We start from the raw sequence: 19,778 nt of genomic DNA, 5'->3' as shown, positions 1-19,778 counted from the left end.
AGGAAACGTGTCAATTTAAAAACTGAAAATATGTTAACAAAAATAACCTAAGAAAACGGACGTGATTCCTATTGAGTTGACATACACATCTCTGCTGTGAGAATACAAAATGTTTAGACTCAGAAGAGATGTTCAAAATGTTCAAGATGTTCAAAATTAAACAAAATACATTTATATATTTACAAAATTAAATTACATGCATTTCTTTAACACAATCAGTTGTACGTCAACTCTTACAGTTCTGCTGTGCCATACATTTGGAATCAAACCGGACACAGACAAGCATAAAGACATGCAGGCGCTGTTATGGTACGGTTCTCGAAAAATAAAACAAGAAATCTGAACTGCAGTTTCTTTCAAACTCTCATAGCCTCTCTAAAAATGACTATTAAGATTAATTTAAAACATATGCTGACAATATTTTTCACAATTAAACAGTACAGACGTTTTCTTTCTTTGGAGAACGTTTTCATCATTTATTATTCTCAAAAAAAAAAAAAAACTGCAAAGTTTTGTGGAGCTGGTCAGACTGGAGGATTCTACTTCTGTTATTCAGTTGTCATCCATAAAATAATAATCCTCTTCTCCGCTTTCATCCAAGGGAAGAGGAGGTGGGTCTTTGTCTGAGAACATTTTCCAGACGACAAAGGAATCACTTTCAGCTGGAAGACAAGAAATACAACATAAATGTTTATACAGTGTCACCTGATACTGACAATGGATTCCTGTATTTCACCTCTCGAGCAAAACAGATGATAAACTAACACAAGTCTCAGGCTGCAATGAAACAATGAAGAATTGATGACACTGTGAGGAAATACACACCATCTGGTTTTCTCTTTGCATGTTTCACAGGTGGTGTTGGGCTATACTTCACATCCTGGAGGGTTAAACAATCAAACTTTAGATTGAGCTTCAGAAGTATCAGAAGTGATTTCCTGGTGCAAGTTCCATTTGATTCATTTCAGGCTGACAGGAATAATCATTCAGGACTATGACATTCTAAACAGGACTTACAACAGGAGTACGACATTCTAAAATTAATGTGTTTTCCCACTTCTGCGGAACTATATCCTAAATGACATTGCTACAGAATCCCAATGTTGCTATTGTAACACTATAATTTGTTGGTATTGTAGTATTTGTTATACAGTACATTTTCTCAATGGTTATAGTACAGCAATTGTTAACATATTTAAAACATTTTGTTTTCTATATGGTATCAAAGCACTGCACTGTAACAGCACAGATGTATAATAGTATATACCAGCGTTTCTCAAACCTCTCCTGGCGGCCCACTGTCCTGCGTATCTTCTATCCTTGCTGCTTGATTAAATCAGGTGTGCTCAGCTAATAAAAAACACCACTGATGAGTTCAGTCAGGGAGGTAGAGCAAGGATAGACACAACATATGCAGGACAGTGGGCTGCCAGAAGTAAGATTGAGAAACATTGGTATGTACAACCTAATAATAATGAACTATTTGTTAATCACTTGTAAATCATGACAAATTTGCAAGAAGTAAAATACGATATGATTTTATAAAGTATTAAAATAAACAGATGTCTTTAAATTATGTCTTTCGCAGACCTGATGATTGTTGTCCTGTCCACGCATGTTGCCCCAGCCTTTCCCCTTCTTCTCCATCTGGTAAACGTACTTGTCATTGTTGTCACTTAAAAAGAAAAAGCAAGATACCCATGTGCGTGTTTCCCACAACACAACTTTCACATAAACCTTGCTGTTTGTACATAATGGAATGGTGTCACTCATTAGTCCCTTCTCTACTCACTATTGCTTGTACAGGATATCTATCCAGATCAAGCTACAAGTAGTTCATTTGTTTGGCAGACACTCATATCAGCTGTGACTGAGTCGATTTCTTTTTTCACATTACAGTTCAACGACACTTGTACCTACAAAAGTAAATTATAGAGGTAATAACTTATCTGATAAAACTGATACAGTGCTTTAGACCACAGCTGCCCAAATTTGGTACTAGGCCACTTTGTGCTGGCTTCTGTTCCAAATGAGTGCTTAATCAAGACATTTAACTGCTGGCATGATTTTATCATAAAACTGATTTGAACAGGATGCAGGTTTGGTTAATGACCAGTTGTCCTCTAATGGAAGGTGTTTTTTCAGTAATTGGTATAAAGAGAAAAATAGCAACACAGAGCACATCATATTAGCTATGAGAACTTATCTGGAGTCCCTGACAAAAAATACTGCACATATAGGCCTCCACATGATGTGTCTTTAGGAGGTAACTGTATATGGCTAGAGGCAATTAGTGGCTTTGGCACACAGGGCTACAGAACACATAGTTTGGACAAACCAGGACAAAAGTCCAGACACTTATTGGGGGACCATCCATCTTTACCTGTTGACACAGCCCAGTGTTCCAGGGCTGATGTGAAGACAATGTGGTGTCTTCACCATTGGGAAGGTGCTGGAACTGGGCGTCTGGGGGTTCTGCTCTGAGTGGTGGAACACAATATCCTCCTCATTCATCAATGTGGGCAACTGTGTTTCACAAGAGAGTTGACTTTCAGTTAAAAAATGTGCAAAACCAGACGCATCAACCAGAATGCATATTGTGTTGTAGCATACACAGACAGGTATCCTAACACCCAGTGAGACCCAGAGGTGCATAATTATAGAGTAAAATAAAACAAGCAAAAACATTCAACTTGGATGTTCCTCTATGGCTCCAGTGAGGTGTTGACCCTTTGCTGCCTACGACACAGTTATTACACTCTCTCTCACTACATCCTTTTTGTTTAATATTTTGCTCAAGAAACAATGGTAACTGCAAGCAAACTGAAGAAATATCATTGATATTGAATTCTGAATTCTAATTTGGCCTGAATTCTTCACTTCACTAATCATGACATCTACATGTGACAATGACTGATCAATCAGAGAATACTTGTGATGTGATGTCATCTGATTCTGGTGTCAATTTCATTTGAAACACAGACTGCTAATATTAATTAATTCTTTGAAGATCACAAAACTGACGTCATATGTTGCAAGACAACATGTGCCATTGTTCTTGAAGTTAATTAATCAATACCGATATTTTGTCCATTCAAAACACTACAAAAACAATTATTGGTACAGAATCATAACTTAAGCACAAGCCCTGGGAAAACTGGCACTTAAATACTGTCTATAGATGAAGCTGCATGAAATTGTTCATCATGATGAGGTTCTAAAACAGGGAGTGCAGCTGCGATCTACTGGATACTTATTCAGATGGGATCAAAAGCAACATGAAGTTAAAAAAAAAAAAAACACATTTAGGCAAGCTTATGGCCTGTTCTTCATAAACACTAATGAAGTACAGTATATAGGTACAGTAGGTTGACTGGGAGCCATACTGGAAACCTGGGCTTTAAAGCACACCTTGGCACGCTTGTTCTGCAGCACTGAAGAGGTGAAGATGTTCTGGTCGTCTTTGGGCATGTGGTCCAGGAAGTTCCGCAACTGCTGCTTCCGCTTAAGTGTGCCCACCTTCGCCGTTATCTGAGGCACATACTTATCTGCATGCCAAGGAAATTAGTGATGGGAGGGGAGTTAAGGCATTAAGTGTAACCATGATAACGCTTTGACTTTAACCCCGAGTAACACATTTAAGGTAGCATTCAGTACTTAACTTTTAGTTGGTTTTAATTTTGTTTTGTCTACAGCACATCCAGGGCTGCAAAATTTTGTGTTAGAAGATGGGTTTTTCTATCAGTGTGTGCAAGCCTTCAGAGGCTGTAAATATCACATGCCCCCTTTCCACCAATGCGAACTAGGTGCTAGTTCTGGGCTGGTGCTAGTGCCGGTTCAGAGTTGGTTCAACCTGCGAACCTTCTAAGAACCGGTTTGCTTTTCCACAGACTAGAGAGCCACCATAGAGCCACGTCATTACGTCACTGTATACGTCTCTGCTTTCCCACTAGCTTGGCGGGACAAACAACAAAAACAAGTGCTTTTAAAAACAAACTTGTCCACTACACTTTATACGATGTTAACATTTCGCTTCACAAAAGGCTAAGTGACATTGGTAGGTGAGTCAATGGCAATGAAAGTAGAAAGTAACATGCTAACGTTAGCTACTGTTACCAAGGTTACGATAGTTGGCTAGCTAGCTGTTGGTCAGTTAACATTACCCAAGCAACAAACATCTAATGTAACATTGATGAGAGAAATTAGTAGCTATGCTTGCTTGGGTAATGTTAGCTGACCAACTGCTAGCTAGCTAGCCAGATAGCTAGCCATCAATGTTACGTGCATAACATTGCTGTGAGAAATTAGTAACTCACTGGCTGGCAACAATGCGAAACATTTGAAAAATAAAACTCTGGTTTTTCTTCTTTTTAGGCAGACTAGACGCTACACTAGCTGTTTTTTTTTTTTAAAAATGGCGGTCACAAAATTTTAGTTGGTCTTGTTGGTCATAATAATCCCGCCCCCAGCCCCCGAAAGCGGTTCTTGGTTTCTAGACCAGCAAAGTGTTGGTGCTGCTGTCGAACCACTTTTCCTGGCTGAGAGCCGGTTCTTTGGCTGTCGAAACATGAAGGACTGGAACGAGATTAGGCACCGGCTCCGAACCAGCCCTCGAACTGCCTTGGGGTAACAGAGACCAGCTCTGTAGGTCTCTTCAGCCAGCTTGCTGGATGTGCCTACCTGCTGCCTCCTTCTTTGGGCCAGGCTTCTTCTTCTTGGCCCTGGCATGGAGCAGCACATTCTGCTGCCGGGTGTGCTGCGCCTGGCACTCTTCGGCTGAGCGCGTGCCCACCACCATGGCCACGTCCACCCAGAAGCCACTCCCATGCTTAGGCAACGAGGACACTGCCCTGACACACAGAGTGTACGCCATCAGGTCATATAGCTCAGCAGTTAAAACAAGCTTGCATACTGGGTTTAGAGACTGCTTACTGTACCTGCTATCCCAACATCTGTGTGCATGCACATACACAAACGCACATGCACAAGAAAACACTAAATTTTGATTAAACACTGATTAAACTAAACAGATTAATCATTTACAGCTGGTCTTTTACATACTGCTAAAACATTTGAAGTACACCTTGGATTTTCCATGAAAAACAATTCGGGTGTTTCCTTATGTTCTCCATTATCACTTAATAAAGACAGATGCATCTACTTTGGACAAAAGCCAACCAGCTTTTTGATCGGACACACTTAGACGGTCTTTACAAGGCTGACTGACAATTGCTCTCAGTGGCCAACCACATTCTCTCCCTGGGCTGTCAGGGAACAGTGCAAAAAGCCTTTGAACAGTTAAATATTTTTCATATGTGGTGTCTCTGTCCTAATTATAACACCCCTATCTTTTAAATTACCTTACAGGAAATTTAATTTTCCATGATTAACTTTTAATTTAAGACAATTAGCCTTTCTGACACCTTGAATGGAGTACAAATTGGAACGTGGTGGACAAAGCACACGGTAACATCTGTGACAATTCTAATTTGAGCAGAGCATTCAATCATTGAGTGCCATTCAATTTATTATCATTACTGCTTCTCCCCAGCTGCAATGTTACAAGTTACTTTAACCATGCTAGCATGTTTCATGTGGTGGTTCTCTAAAACAAAATATGCATGGTTACACATGAGTGCCCACTGGATCACTTCTGTACTATATTCCACGACGCATGCATGTTTGCACCACATCTGCTGACATAATATCCTTTAGGCTTACTTGTGCAGTTTGTCCAGTTCGCTTTCTGTCCACTCATCCTCAACCTCATCCTCCCTCTTCCTGAATCCCCGGCCATTCTCTTGCTTCTTCCCTTTTTGATTTTTTTTCACTTCCCGTTTCTTCTCAGACAATGACTTGACAGTTTTGTCCTTTTTGTCTTGGGGGCAGCTGGGGTTTTTCTCTGGCTGGCTGATGTGGTGGCCCGGCGGGGATAACGGGCAGTCATAAAGCTTGCTTTCCTCCTTAGAGATTGCCTGCCGTCGTTTTGTGAGCTCTGACTGCTTCGCTCTTGCACTGTTGCTGCTGTGTCGTGTGGCCTTGGAGTAGGGAGTGCTGTCTGGGAGGCTGTGTTTGCCTTCGTCCTTCCTTGTTCTGGACACTTGGTCAACACAGTCATTCTCACAGTCTCCCCCTGGGCTGACCACAGTTCCGTAATGCATATGATCTCCCACAGACCTCCTCTCCTCTGAGCCCTTGTGGCGTTTGCCTCCTTTCTTTGGCAGGGAGAAAATCCTTGGAGGGTCCAGGAAGCTGGTTCCTTTGTCGGGGGAAGCTGCACAGTCGCTCTTCTCTGCCTCTGTGTGGACCTGACTCGCATCTTGGGATGTGGCCTGGCCGACCGACACTTGCCGGCCCCTGCTGGATCTGGGACTGGACCTCTGTGGAGGAGCAGGGTCACTGAGGTCCATTTCAGACTGAAGTATGCGCCTCTGGCGGGTGATCCTCAGGGGCGGGCTGGTGGCTTTGGTGCCCTGCCTGCTCTGAGAAGAGGACCTGCAAGTCCCGTGAGGTTTGCCCGTCGCCTCACTTTCAGAACTGCATGTAGCCATGCAGTTTGGCAGGGTCCTCCCTTTCTGCCGGGCCTTGGGCTTCATGGCCCTGCCCTTCTTTGACCCAGTTCTCTCCATCTCCAAATCCTCTGATGGGTTCCTTCCTTTTGCCACCCTGTCTGGTCCAGAGGAGCTGGTGCTACAGCTACTCCGGTAGCTGAGGTGAGGTCTCAATTTGCGGTCACTGCCAGAGACTGAAGCCAAGCTACGGGACCTCTGGCTCTTCCTCCTGGATTCTGAGCACCTGGTGGATTCTGGTGCTTTCTCTTTGGAGGAGATATCAGCACCCGGAGTTCCCTGCTTGACTGCCCTTTTCTTGGGCCGACTGTGCTGTCTAACCTTCCTCCGCGGAGCTGACACCTCCTCTTCATCTCCAGTGGAGGCCTGGGGACCTTCACCTGCAACACCCAGCTCTCTCAGGCTGACTGGCACTGCAATGGGACCATCTGGCTCTGCCCTGTCATCGGCACTGTGGCAGCTGCCCTCCGAGGGGCACAGGTACTTAAGGTTGCTCTTTAAACACCTCTGCCGCAGCTCAGCGGATGTTTTAATTGGTGTCAGCACCACTGAGAAGTCCTGAGCTGACATGACATGGTCTGGTCTTCTCGCACACGCTGGCTTAGCTGCAGGCTGTTGTGTGAGAGATGTGGATGGCGTCCAACTGCTAACTGCTGTGTCACCTTCAGATGCGTCTGGCTCTGTCATCTTGGAGTGCGCTATAAATACAGAAGACAACCTAGAGCTGCTGACTGACAAGGTTTTCTCTGCATGTTTCTGACTCTTCAGTAGGGGTGTAACGGTACGTGTATTCGTACCCAACCGTCACGGTATGGACGTTACCGTTCGGTGCATGCAGTCGTATGGAGAATATGCGGTACATATATGCGAAGATTGATGAATGTAATATGGAACCTAATTTTATAAGCGCAAGTTCCACCCAGAAACCTTAAGCTGTAAGCCTTTAGCAAGTTTAGCTCAAGCTGATTGGTGTCTGACTGAGTCAGTCTCACACTGGTGAGTGTAAGCGACACACAGGAGCTAGAAGACCCGCCTGCTTCTTTTACATCAGCTGTGTGGGAAAATTTTGGGTTCCCAGTGAACTACGACAGCAATGGAGAGCAAGTGGTGGATCAGACGAGGACCGTGTGTCGGCGTTGTTCAACAGTTGTAGGGTATGTGTGCAGAAACACATCGAAAATGCTAACGCATATTCAACGGCATCACCCAGATGTGCCAATTGCCGGAGCAAGGCAAAAAAAACAGGAGTCCAACTACTTATCCTCGCTGCTTTTAAGCAGCCTCTAGATGCAAATGCAGACAGGGCCAAAAAAATTACAAGCAATTTGCATTTCATCGGTTATGCACCCATATAGAGGACTCCGGCTTCAAGTATTTATTAAAAGTGCTCGAGCCTCATTACAATATTCCATCCCGTGCGCACGTAAGCCAATTCGTAGTCCCTGCTCTTTACAGGCATACATGAGCAGTGTACATTGCTCCTAAAGGCACAGGTTTTATTTTATCTTATGTTTTATTACATTGTATTTATCTTGTGTTTTCACACCAGGAGATGTTATTCAGTTCTGTATTACCTTTTATTTTGCATCAGTGTTAGGCCGAAGTAATTGAAACACTCATTATTTATTTTGTAGTTTTTTTCATAGCATAAGAGATGCTTTTCAGTTTTGGAGCCTATTGTGACCTTTTTGTTTGACATTAGCCAACATAAAATATGGGCTATGAGAGAGTGTATGTTCACTGTTTACATTTATCTCCGCAATACAGTACAATACGAGTTCCTTATCTCAGTCCCTTCCTACTAGCAAGGATGTTTTCCTTTGTTTCCTTTTTTTTGGAAAGGGTTGGGCTTAAGCTTTGAATGTTTAAATATAGCCTTAGTGGAACAAATTGAAACACTCCTAATGCACAAGTTTTATTTATTTAAATATTTTATTTTGTACTTTTATAACACAAGAGATGCTTTTCAGTTTTGTAGCCGATTGTGACTTATTTCCTTTTGTTTTTCATCAGCCCAACATAAAATATGACGTGTGCGAGAGTGTATGTTCACTGTTTACATTTTACTGCTTAATACAGTACAGGCTGTACCAACTACTTTGGGGGGACTATACAACACTAGGTGGAACAGACTGCACTACTTTCTGTTCAAAATAAATGAAAAGAAACCTAGCCTTATGCATTTGGGGTTTTTTGTTGCTTTTTTTCCATTGTACCGAACTCGTACCGAACCATTATGTCCAAACCGTGGTGTGAACCGAACCTTGATTTCTGTGTACCGTTACACTCCTACTATGAGTTTGTGCTCACCTTTCTTTCCACTTAGCACTCTGCAATAAATCTAACTCATAAGCATGTGACAGACTCTCTTCCTGTTCATAGAGGTTTCTACTGGTCTCTTTACATCACTAACACCCAAACCTTATTAGAATTTAGGATGCCATCAATTTTAGAATATTGTATCAACTATGTCACTCAACTGTCCTCCCCAAACTGCAGGAAAGACACATTGACACAGCAGTCCTGAAAGCCGTGTATCTCAAAACTGAAAATGCTGAAAGATCAATTTTCACACGTATTCATTATAGAAGTGTATATACATATAAACACACCTTTATGATTCCCTGAGCAGCCTTTTGATGTCTCCTTCTTTGTATCTTGAGATTTTCCAGCAAATACCATTTTTCTGATCTGTTTAATCAAAAAAACATGTTGTAACATTTCTCCAAAAAGTGGAAAAAACAAACAAAAAAACACAAAACATTAACAGAAATCAAAGATGGGCATTTTGAGTAATTCATTAGTTAACAAAGGGAGACGGTACATAAAAACTGCCAGTTCAGTTCAGTGACAGTCACACAGTGGGGTACAAGCTGTGATATGTGTCGAACTAGTTTGATGTGTCGAACGAGTTTAATGAAAGTGTGACCTGATTAATATGCCAGTATCCTGTAACTGAGTAGTATTTTCAAACAATGGACGGACGTAAGAGTACTATGGCAGGAAACTTCCCGAGTTCATCCCTCAGGGAAATACAATATGACAGCAATGATTCGCTTCACAAGAGCAATTCATGTATATTTACTATAAACAGTCTTCCCCCCAGTATTTTTCTACTTGTGGGTTGGGGGTATGAAAATAGGTAAATTGCATATAGCACAAACCTATATGTACCGTAGCAATGTTGCTAAAATGCTGACTGAGGCCTGTTAGGAATAAACATACTGGTTTTTTAATCAAGTCTGTGGAGAAGGGCTTGCCCACAGTAACCTCAACGGTAAAGAACGAATGAGAAAATAATAACTACACATAACTATATGCATGATAACAAAAATAACAAGAAACAACTGAATGCAATGCAGAAGTGTGCGCTACTCACTTTATGAGAGGTAGGAGTTGACAGGTAGTCCTCGTGGATGGTGACGTTCAGGTCCGAATCCAGGATCACTCTCCCCCCTTTCCAGTACTCCAGGGGTGGCTTGATGAGCCTGCCACTGCGGGACACTTTGACGCTGCTTGCCTCAAGGTTGGTCTGGGGACAGGACGCTGTGAGTCCACAAAAATAGCCCCAAATATTCAGTTAGCACCAGCCCAGTGCACTAAACTGCCCAAACACACCATCAACTCAGCCTGTAAAGGCACCGTCTTGTTGTTCATAAGATAATTAAAAAATGAATATGGGTAAGTTTAAAGTGGAACTAGAGCAATGATAGAATATACTACTTCATCTGCAAGATACTGGCACATTACAGATGTGTAGTGTCACACGCACGCCAAGTTGTGGAATGTGAGAAAAGCTCCCCACGGCAGACACAGGGAGCCCCCCCCCCCCCCCCCGTTCACAAACCCCCTTCCACTCACGCGTCTTTGGGGGCTTTGCTTTGGTGGCTCTGGAGGGCTGCTTCTTCGCACTCACACTGCCATGTTTTTGTGGAAGCTTGGGGTTGCTGCCTTTTTTTGGACATCTTTTCCTTGCAGCGTCAGACACACAATCGCTGAAAATGAAGAGATACCACTTTAACCAGTTCAAACTCCTGATTCAGGAAGACTTCGGCACTTAAAATGGCTAATAGAGGTGCATTCTACTGTACACACACCACTAAAGGTGGTCTTATTGCTTACATGCAGTATCTACCAGCTCTTTTCATTAACGCAACAAGAACATCAACATATTCCAAGCCGAGATGTCCTAATTTTATTAGAATCCCTACAGCAAAAATGAGGCCACTCACATAGGGTCATGATTAAGAGTTGTGACCTACCTTTTCAACTGTGATAAATAAACCTCAAAGTAGTCTTTCCACTTTTTCGGAAAGCCAAAGAGAAACTTCTTTATCAGCCATCTAGGAAATGCTAGGGAGGAAGAGCATCACACGTGGCACTATGAGCTTGTGAATGACATGGGAACACGTGTGCACAGATTTAAGCTCTTGCGTAATGTCAATTGATAGGCCTCGCTCGGGTGTCTGTGGGCTGCCTTACGTGTGTCTGCCTCTGGGGTCATCTTGCCCACCAGGACATAGATACTGCCAGACACCGTCTTCAGAACGTTGCTTGCAATGCGCTCAGCGATGAGGCTACTGTGCCAGGGAATCTTGTTATCCCTAAACCATGGAATAAAAGTTCAGCAGTAAAAGGCATGTTCTAACCTACAAATTTAACGCTGCTGATATTCCTCTAAGCACAAACATATCAGTCTTCATTTCGCAGAATGCCTAAAACTAACCACCATATCTAACACTCATCTATCACCATCACCAGTGCCCTAGAACCTGTCACAGTAAATGTAAAATTGTAACTATCAGCTAACTTGAACTGTACTCACACACGGACTCCATCCACAAAAAGGCTTGTGCTGACCATCTTTAGCTGCCATTCCCTTAGCTGAATCCGCTTTGCCTGTGAAACATGAACATTGATTGTTAGCTAAGTAAATTAAAACCCTGAATTAGCCTTTAACCTTCTTCAGCCATCCAGTTTAACATTATCTCTGAAACAATTTGCAAGACAAGTCAATTAAACACATCGTAATAACACACTTGCATATACACCAGTTAAATACATTCTCTCATAGCTTGTTTATGAAATTGGCATTCTAGGCTATTACAGCTCCCTCAAAAGGAACAACAATACCTCCTGTTTAAACAGAATTTGAACCAAGGACATAGTGATCACTCATATCCCATAATTTCTGAAAGCAATGAATACAAGGTATTACTCACCAGCGGGTCCTGTAATACAGCTGCCTTCTTCTTGGGGATAGAAATCCGGGGAGAATTCTGTAGGAGAGCGTCGTTTGCCAGCTCTGGGAGGGGTTCTGACTCAGGGAGAGGTCTGTGGGTGGGCTCAAACAGGGCAGGTACACTGCGCGTATTGGCTGCCTCCTCGAGGCTGGGGGAGGAGCCGGCATCTGTGGGGCTAGTGAACACGGTGGCGATGCTGCTGGACACACCTGGGCAGGCGTCATGTTTCAGCTCGCCATCTCCCTTGTCACCACTTGTCAATGCAGAGCTCTGTCTGCGGTGCCAGGGAACATAATCTACAGGAAGGGGCAAATAATGACCTTGTAGCTTTTTAGTCTGTACCAGATGTACCACTCATCACACTTGATTTGTGGAGGGCCAGTGTGTATGCTGTATTATGTTCAACCCAGTCTCTTAACCTGTCAGATTAATTACTCACCTGCATGTATCCATACTGGCATAACCCAAAAAATGTCAGTAAAATGTTTTGAAACAGTAAAATGTATCAGAGGTAATTACTGCCTCACATCGCTGGACGCACCTCTATGATCAATGTCTGCTGTGCCGGTCACCTGATTCGTCCCTTGCTGCCTCCTTCTCAGCTCAGCCCTCTCCTTCATCTGTGTAAAAACCTTGGCTGGAGAATTCTGCATGGCTTTCTTCCCCATTGTGTTGAAGAAAGGCCTCTTCACAGGAACTTCTGGCACTACACAACAGGCAAACAAACCAAACAGGTGTTTTGCACCCTGAAGTGATAGCTTCATAAAAAAGGTATTATAAAAGGGGCTACTTACTGACAAAAACCCTGTCTTGGACGTTCCACTTTGTGGTTGACTCTTGGCCCACACACGTTGTTTCTCCTCTGGCATGGAGACTAGTCGACTGAAGACAGCTGGGAATCTGCAACACATCCTGATGATGCCTCTGATCTTTCCCTGGGGTCCGGGCTGGTGACAGGGTGAGGGCCTCCACTTCATGGGTAGCGTCGTGAGACTCTTGGTTTTCTTTCGCATCAACACAGACACCGGGGAAGTGACTTTTCCTCGGTGTACTGTACAGTGCGTCTTGTTCTCCTCTGTCTCTGGGGCAGCTGGCAGCGCTCACAGATTTCGCATTGCCACTTGACAAAATATTCTGCTGCCGCACTTTTGCTTTCATTCGCGCAAAAACTTTGGCTGGCGACTCAACGGTATGATTGTGGACCACGCCCAATACTGTCTTTGTCTTCTCCCATTTCGGGAAAATGTGGCAGCCCCTTCCAAAGTGAGCCGTGTCCTCCGGGGCAATACTACTTAACTCGGAGGGGATTTCGTTAATGAAGCCTCCCACATGCAGTACAGTGGAGCTCATGGCCTTTACGTCTATGCTTGTTGAGCGCTTTTCAAATTGCAGCGGATCAGGAGACTGAAGGGATGGATGCTGGTTTGTCTCTGCCAGTTTTAACAGATCCTTTACTGGTGTAATAGAATTTAGTGGGATCTTGTTTAAAGGTACTGATTTAAAACAAAGCGCTACCTCAGTTTTAATCGATGAGGTTTTAGACGGTGTGATCAACATTTCGATTGTAGGTTTTGGTGGAGAACACAAACTTTACTTCCCATAAAATTACTTGTCTTTGAGAAGATGTAACTAGCTAGGCAGGGATAAGCCAGCTTTCGAAACACATGTCACCTTTAATTCTGCAAAGAAGCAAATAAAGGCCACAAAGAGGTCAGTTCGCTGCGTTAACGCTAGGTTACAAAATAAGAGCTGATTATCTGATTTGTTCGCTAGCGAGCTACAAATGGGCATTTGGAGAGCATAAATCTTAACTTTAATGTTTAACGTTAAGATTCGGTTAGCTAACTAGTTATCTAAATGTCAAGACACAACAAAGATCGTTGGTTAAACAGAGAAACAATGCTAGCTATGTTATTTTAGAACATCGATGTCGCAGAAAGCCAGCAAACGAACCGCGCTTTCGCGCACTTATCCCGTACATGGCGCCTTTAATGTTGAAGTTGCGTTTTCTCACCACCTAAGGTCACTTTAGTATAATGAAATGCTGCCCAGGCGGTGATCTTACATCTAAAATTAGTTAAGTCGAAATGCCATCAAAATACAAACACACACTTACCTTAGTCCGGGGCCGTTTGAATTTTGCAAACAGCTTCTGGATTGGTTACCAACGTCATTTCCGCCGATCGTATTATAGGACGTCACAAAAATGCGACATTTTCACGCGAAATACGAGTCACATTCAAAGGTAGAAAGGTGAAGGGTGGAATACGTGTTTAAACCTAGCAACATTAATAATATCGTTTGTAATTACCGGAACAACGGTGTACTCGAACGTATATATCAAAGTGGATACACAGTCGCTATAAAAATTAGACAAACGGGTGCTAGATAGTGAAAGTTCTCAGGTAGATGGCTACAAGACCACACTGACAAGCAATCAAATTAGTTACAAATGTTGGCAAACAGCCTTAGGTGAGATGGCACATGTTTCTTGAATCCAGAACAGCTCTAGATACAGGTTGGGTCTCAGATGCTAGATATGAATTTATTGTATAAACCTGTGTGGTACTGAGGTGAGGAGAGAACTTGTCATGACTAGTTTATGTGTACCGAATGCACTGAGATTGAGATTGCCTCGAAAAACTGCGAAAGTCTGCTAACCTAGCTGGCAAGATGTCTGTGTCAGCATTCCACCTCCCACAAGAAATATGGGTTCAGGTGTTTCTGTACCTCTCTGACCATGAGAAAGGGAACGTTCGCGTTAGCTGCAAGTATTTCAAACGGCTGATAGACCACCCCTCCCTATGGAGGAACAGCGTTGTGGTGCTGAAGAAGATTCGCGCTTGTAACGATGAGTTTTGGACCACCATGCGCCGGAGAAAGACCAGCTCGGTGGTGGTACATAAAGCGGGGTTAAAGGATTGGGAGAAGCTTGCTGCATCGCTTCCATGGCTGACTGCAATAATCATAGAGCAGTGCTCCGATCTGGCAACGCTCGAGACCCTACAGCGTTTTAGCAACTTGAAGAGGCTGGTCATTCAGAGCTTTCAGTGCCCTTCCGACCTCGGCAGCGTACTATCGCCGCTGCGTCAACTCACTCACCTCACCCTGTGCGAGCTCCACAGCGCGCCAAGAGCGCAGCTGATTGGCGCCGTGTCCCAGCTCACCAGCCTGACCTCGCTCTTTTATCACGAGGGGGACAAACCCATCCCCAGACAGGTATTCCAGGGCATGCTAGCCAGCCTGCCTAACTTGAAGCAGCTGTCTTTAAAAATGGGACCAGTTTATGGCACCCTTCCAGATGACTATTTTTGTCTGCCCAGCCTAAATCCAAAGATAGCAGGTGAGGTTACACCATTGGTATATACCACCCACAAGTGATACATGTAAGCAAGTTTGTGAACAACGAGAAGCAGGTACATCACTCCTGGTGTTATGTCTTCTCCACTTTTGCATACTTCATGGTAGAGGTTGACTGGTCCCTCTGTTCTAGATGTCCTTCACATTTAGAATGGACAGTGTACACATTTATGCATAAAAAAGTTTAAGTCTTATGTTATATTTAATGTGTGTATGTATATATATATATATATATATATATATATATATATATATATATATATATAATATAAAATATTGAGCATTATACAATAAGGATGGAAACCTAGCTTTGGAAGTTAACCATATGTCATTGTGACATGGAATAAAGTGGTTCTGATTGGCTGAAGGGTATTCCTCTTGCATCATTGCCACTCTAGTGTAATCCAGTTTGCGCAGCATATACAACGTAAGAGCTTGTATGCAACATCAAAAAAGTATATATGACTTTAAAATATTTCCCTCAAACCTGAGTTAAATTGGTTCTTCCACTTTCTCTGTTTTGTAGGAAGAGAAGGCCATGGTAAGAATCATGTTGGCTTGACCAGGCTGGAGCTCCTAAATTACATGGACCCCATGCTGTCTGCTGTGGCCCTCGAGCCCCTCAGCTCTCTGCAGAGCCTGACTGTGGGCTACAGGGACCAGGCTGTGGAGCCCAGCAGGTGTGCCCTGAGCACCTGGTTGAGTAAACTCCCCAGCCTGACTGAACTCACCGTCATACGTACGTATTTTCACTACAGCCTATTTGGCTGTGGCTGCACACCACATCACTGTGATGTCAATAATTTCTCTGAATAAAATTCCTCTTTGGGTTTCAGGCTTTCTGTAGCCCTGCCCCATGGGTTGATATGAACAAGGCTTGCTTGTGTAACTTTACAGAACTGAGTGTAATAATGTGCCATTTGTTTATTTGTTCAAAGCAAGCAGCTGCTAATATCGAGCAGTATTGAGGCTTCATTACTCCAAAAGACAGGGGTTAAGGTGTTACTTTTCTGCATTATGTTCACAGACTTTTAACTTGATGTCAGTAGTAGTACATCACTGCTGTAGTGATGGGGTGGCACAGTGGTTAATGACAACTTTAGTATCATCTGTTCAATTCTGTAGTTTGCACTGGTTCAGTAGCCTTTTGGCTCCAGTGTCCAGTCTACCATGATTCCAGAAAGGTGATGGTTTAGTCTTGTTGAAGGTCATACAAAAGTTTTCAAAAATGGTATTGACTTGCCTCTGCTTCTTAAACAGCATTTAAAAAGATAGACTGGAGGGGGCAGAGGTCCTGCCACAGGCTGATGTCCTACATATCAGCCACAGAGATCAGAATGAGCTTCAGACACAGGAATTAGGATGAACTTTTGCCCCATAAGCTAAAAGACAGGGATGCGGCTCCCACTGCTTCAGTAGGTTTTCCCACTATCCTGCCTACAGGTGGATATCCCCTCCGTGTTTACGTGTGCTCGTTACCACGGACCCTGCAGAGTCTGTCTCTGCTCCAGGTGATCATGGGCCCAGGGGACATGAGGACCATGGGGGAGCGGACACCAGATCTCCAGCACCTCCACATGGACCTGTGCAGCTATGGCAGCCAGAGCGGCCTGCAGGAGCTGCCCCTGCTCCTCCCCGAGCTGAGGATGCTCAAGCTGCGGTGAGACATCCGGCCTTTGCTTCATCACTACAGGCTGAGCTCCGCTTACTGGCAGCTCAGTTACAGCTCACCACTGGGGGGTGCCAGTGCAGCAGTGATAAAGGAGCTTCTTGCCAGACAGTTGCAGGTTTGAATCACAGATGGAGCCCCTTGAGCAGCCCTTAACCTGACTTGCCTCAATATTCAGCTGTATGTATGCAAGTAATGGAATTCATCCTGGTGCATAAAATGTAAACATAAATAATACGACTGTGACATGGACATTTAAATTGCAATAGCTGTCATTTTATCAGTGAATGGGCAGTAGCATACAGCAGCTAAATTGGCCAAAAAGTCAGAGTATAATAGAATGAGGTGGCACTTTTCTGTTCAAGTAATATTTTGCTGTGGAGAGCAGTGTTGTGGTTGGTCCTGAATTGATCACTCAGCAATTGACAATGTGTTACAACTGTGCCTCTTAAACCCAATGCATCTCTTACGCATTCCTAGCTATTGTCAATACAGACACGGTTGTGTTTTCATGCAGTATAGCAATCCCCTGCTCAGAAAACCTCAAAAACATCAAATTACACTGAACACATTCTATGCAGGGGCATGAAACTTTGGGCCCTCTGTGGTACCAGATCTATGATGTGAAAACAGCTGTTGAATGGGCAAGCATGCTACCCACCCGTTCTCATACCCATACCACCGAGAGCTTGAAGCATCTATTGATTTCCTCTTGCAGGCACTGCAACATGACGGAGCAGGAGTTCGTGGGTCTGGCCCGCTTACAGCACCTGGAGAGGCTGGTAGTTCTGGATGCGCACCCTGGCCCTAGTCCTGCTCTGATGGAGGTGATCCAGAAGCTGCAATTTAAGACAAACTACAGGGTCCAGGTGATCCATTCCCTGGTACCCAGGGACCCCACAGCTTGCTACTGTAGTCAGTACTGAGTGGTCACTGTGCTGTCAGTCACCAAGGACCATTAAGCCTTATAAGCACTGTTTGGCTTCCATTTGAATAAAAGCTGTCACCTTCTTTTTTAAGCTATGCCAGTCTCATTAATAATGTATTTTGTGCAAGGATAACTCAATATTTAAGATTCTGGTGCTAATGTATTCTTTGGAATGTTGTGAATGTTTGAAAGCCAGGTATAGGTTGCATGCTAAACGGCCTCAATGAGGTCATAAAAACTGGCAATGGTGTCAGTTAAAATTCAGCATGCCAACAGTGGTGTTCTTCATTGCCCTGAGTGATAACTATTGAAGACCAAGCTGTCATTTGTGGATCTGCCACAAGAGGGCAATAAGAACACATAGAATGGAGCAGCAATGATTGCTGCTGAGTTGAATAAAGCTCCTTGGAGCCAGCAGCTGCCTGTTGCTTCAGAAATATTTCACTACTCTCCATGAGATTTGCACAAAATGGGTTCTGCTGTATGATGTCCCTGTGGATCAGCTGTAAGCATAATAGCACTTGAGTTCTATATTAAAATGACTACCCCCCCCCCACCACCATAAAAATATTCATTTTATATCTGTGCGAATCCAAAACAAAAGCAAGCTGAAGTTTTTTGTCCTTCTTATAATCACTCTGTAAACAGTCTTTGCCTCTCACTGGTAAAGCTCTTTATCCACGACCTGCTGAGCTGAAAGACAACATTTTGGAGAAGAGTACACAGCAAAGTGCATCATGGTTTTAGTATTGGGGTGGGATCCAGAAATGAGTAATCATTATTTTTTTCATAAGGATATGTCTAGGTTTCATGGTAAATAAATTACCGTAGACCAAGAAAGCAGTGAATGTCTGTAACAGTGACAGCATATGCGATGCTGTTCACCTGCATCACCATAGCAGTACAACAGATACTGGAGGGTGCTTGTGAGAGGTATCTACCACTGAGGGATATTAGCGGTTCTGGTGATGATGCCATGACGCGTTACCCAAACTCCAAATGGCATTATCTGGTGTGTGCTAGTGACCACATCCTTTTCTGGGGTGCTGGCTTCTCTTGGCAGGGGTTTAAGGAGCTGTGAAGACCTTCCTGTGTGGACCCAAGTGGGGTGGAGTGGGTCTGTCCAGCAGGCTTCCTTTTGCAAAATTTACATTGGTCATAGAGGCAGAATGATGTCTGTGTATATGTTGGTGACAGGGGAGAGAAAACTACTGTAAGTCATTGTATCTTCCTCGACCGCCTCGAAAACCTGGTCGGCATAAGTAGCCAGGCTCTATCTTGGTTTAGGTCCTATCTATCTGAACAATATCAGTTTGTCTCCATTAACAATGAATCTTCTGCTCGTTCCAGAGTAAGATATGGTATACCTCAAGGATCCGTGCTTGGGCCTCTGCTCTTCTCATACATGTTGCCTCTTGGTGATATCATCCATAAACATGACATTAGCTTCCACTGTTACGCGGATGACACTCAGTTATACATATCAGTCAAACCTGATGTCTCTCTCAAAATATCAAATATGGAGGCCTGCCTAACAGATGTAAAGAATTGGATGGCCCGAAATTTTCTCCTCCTTAAATCAGACAAAATCGAAATATTGGTCGCTGGCCAAAATTCAATCAGGAGCAAATGCACTCATTTCACACTTAGGGGTGTCCAAAAAATATCGTTTTTTACAATTCGTCCGATTCATTGATCTGTAAAATTTATGGATCGATCTTTAGGCTAATATGCATTTTACCGGTTTTCTAGGTTAATTTCGGAAATGGTTAAACATAGCCAGAGAATTAAATAGACGGGCTCTGACATAGCCTAACTGTCGTATTAAAGGCAATTACTAGTCCCCCCTCATTAGATGTCGCTCTCTTGTTTAACTTTTAATGTTTAACGACCTGCGAGCGTATAGAGGAAAACCTGTTGCATCAATTTTTTTAACTGTGTTGCGACCTCTCAGTGTTCACCGTGGCTAACCCTACGGTCACACGGACGACACAGGAGAGAGACGAAGA

At 43.5% G+C, this 19,778-nt stretch overlaps 2 protein-coding genes across 2 annotated transcripts; one reads left to right on the top strand and one right to left on the bottom strand.

Annotated features, from left to right (window-relative positions):
* Positions 1-522: 522 nt before the first annotated feature.
* On the bottom strand, positions 523-12,995 carry mis18bp1 (MIS18 binding protein 1). Its single transcript, XM_036541511.1, has 16 exons — positions 12,607-12,995; positions 12,354-12,518; positions 11,792-12,108; positions 11,395-11,468; positions 11,052-11,173; positions 10,832-10,922; positions 10,431-10,564; positions 9,949-10,115; positions 9,182-9,260; positions 5,722-7,267; positions 4,681-4,850; positions 3,412-3,548; positions 2,384-2,526; positions 1,591-1,675; positions 826-880; positions 523-662 (listed from the first exon to the last, which is right to left on the bottom strand). The coding sequence occupies exons 1-16, from the start codon at positions 12,968-12,970 to the stop codon at positions 553-555; spliced, it is 3,759 nt and encodes a 1,252-aa protein (XP_036397404.1). The 5' UTR covers positions 12,971-12,995; the 3' UTR covers positions 523-552.
* A 1,348-nt stretch (positions 12,996-14,343) lies between these two features.
* Positions 14,344-17,842, top strand: im:7136021. Its single transcript, XM_036542948.1, has 4 exons — positions 14,344-15,155; positions 15,699-15,911; positions 16,616-16,832; positions 17,560-17,842. Exons 1-4 carry the CDS (start codon positions 14,486-14,488, stop codon positions 17,765-17,767), a joined length of 1,308 nt encoding a protein of 435 aa, XP_036398841.1. The 5' UTR covers positions 14,344-14,485; the 3' UTR covers positions 17,768-17,842.
* The last annotated feature ends 1,936 nt before the right edge of the window (positions 17,843-19,778 follow it).

Source organism: Megalops cyprinoides, chromosome 12 (genome assembly GCF_013368585.1).
Source record: "Megalops cyprinoides isolate fMegCyp1 chromosome 12, fMegCyp1.pri, whole genome shotgun sequence".
In the NCBI taxonomy this organism is placed as follows: domain Eukaryota; kingdom Metazoa; phylum Chordata; class Actinopteri; order Elopiformes; family Megalopidae; genus Megalops; species Megalops cyprinoides.
The sequence above is the reverse complement of the archived record's forward strand: the minus strand, read 5'-3'. Positions and strand labels throughout refer to the sequence as shown.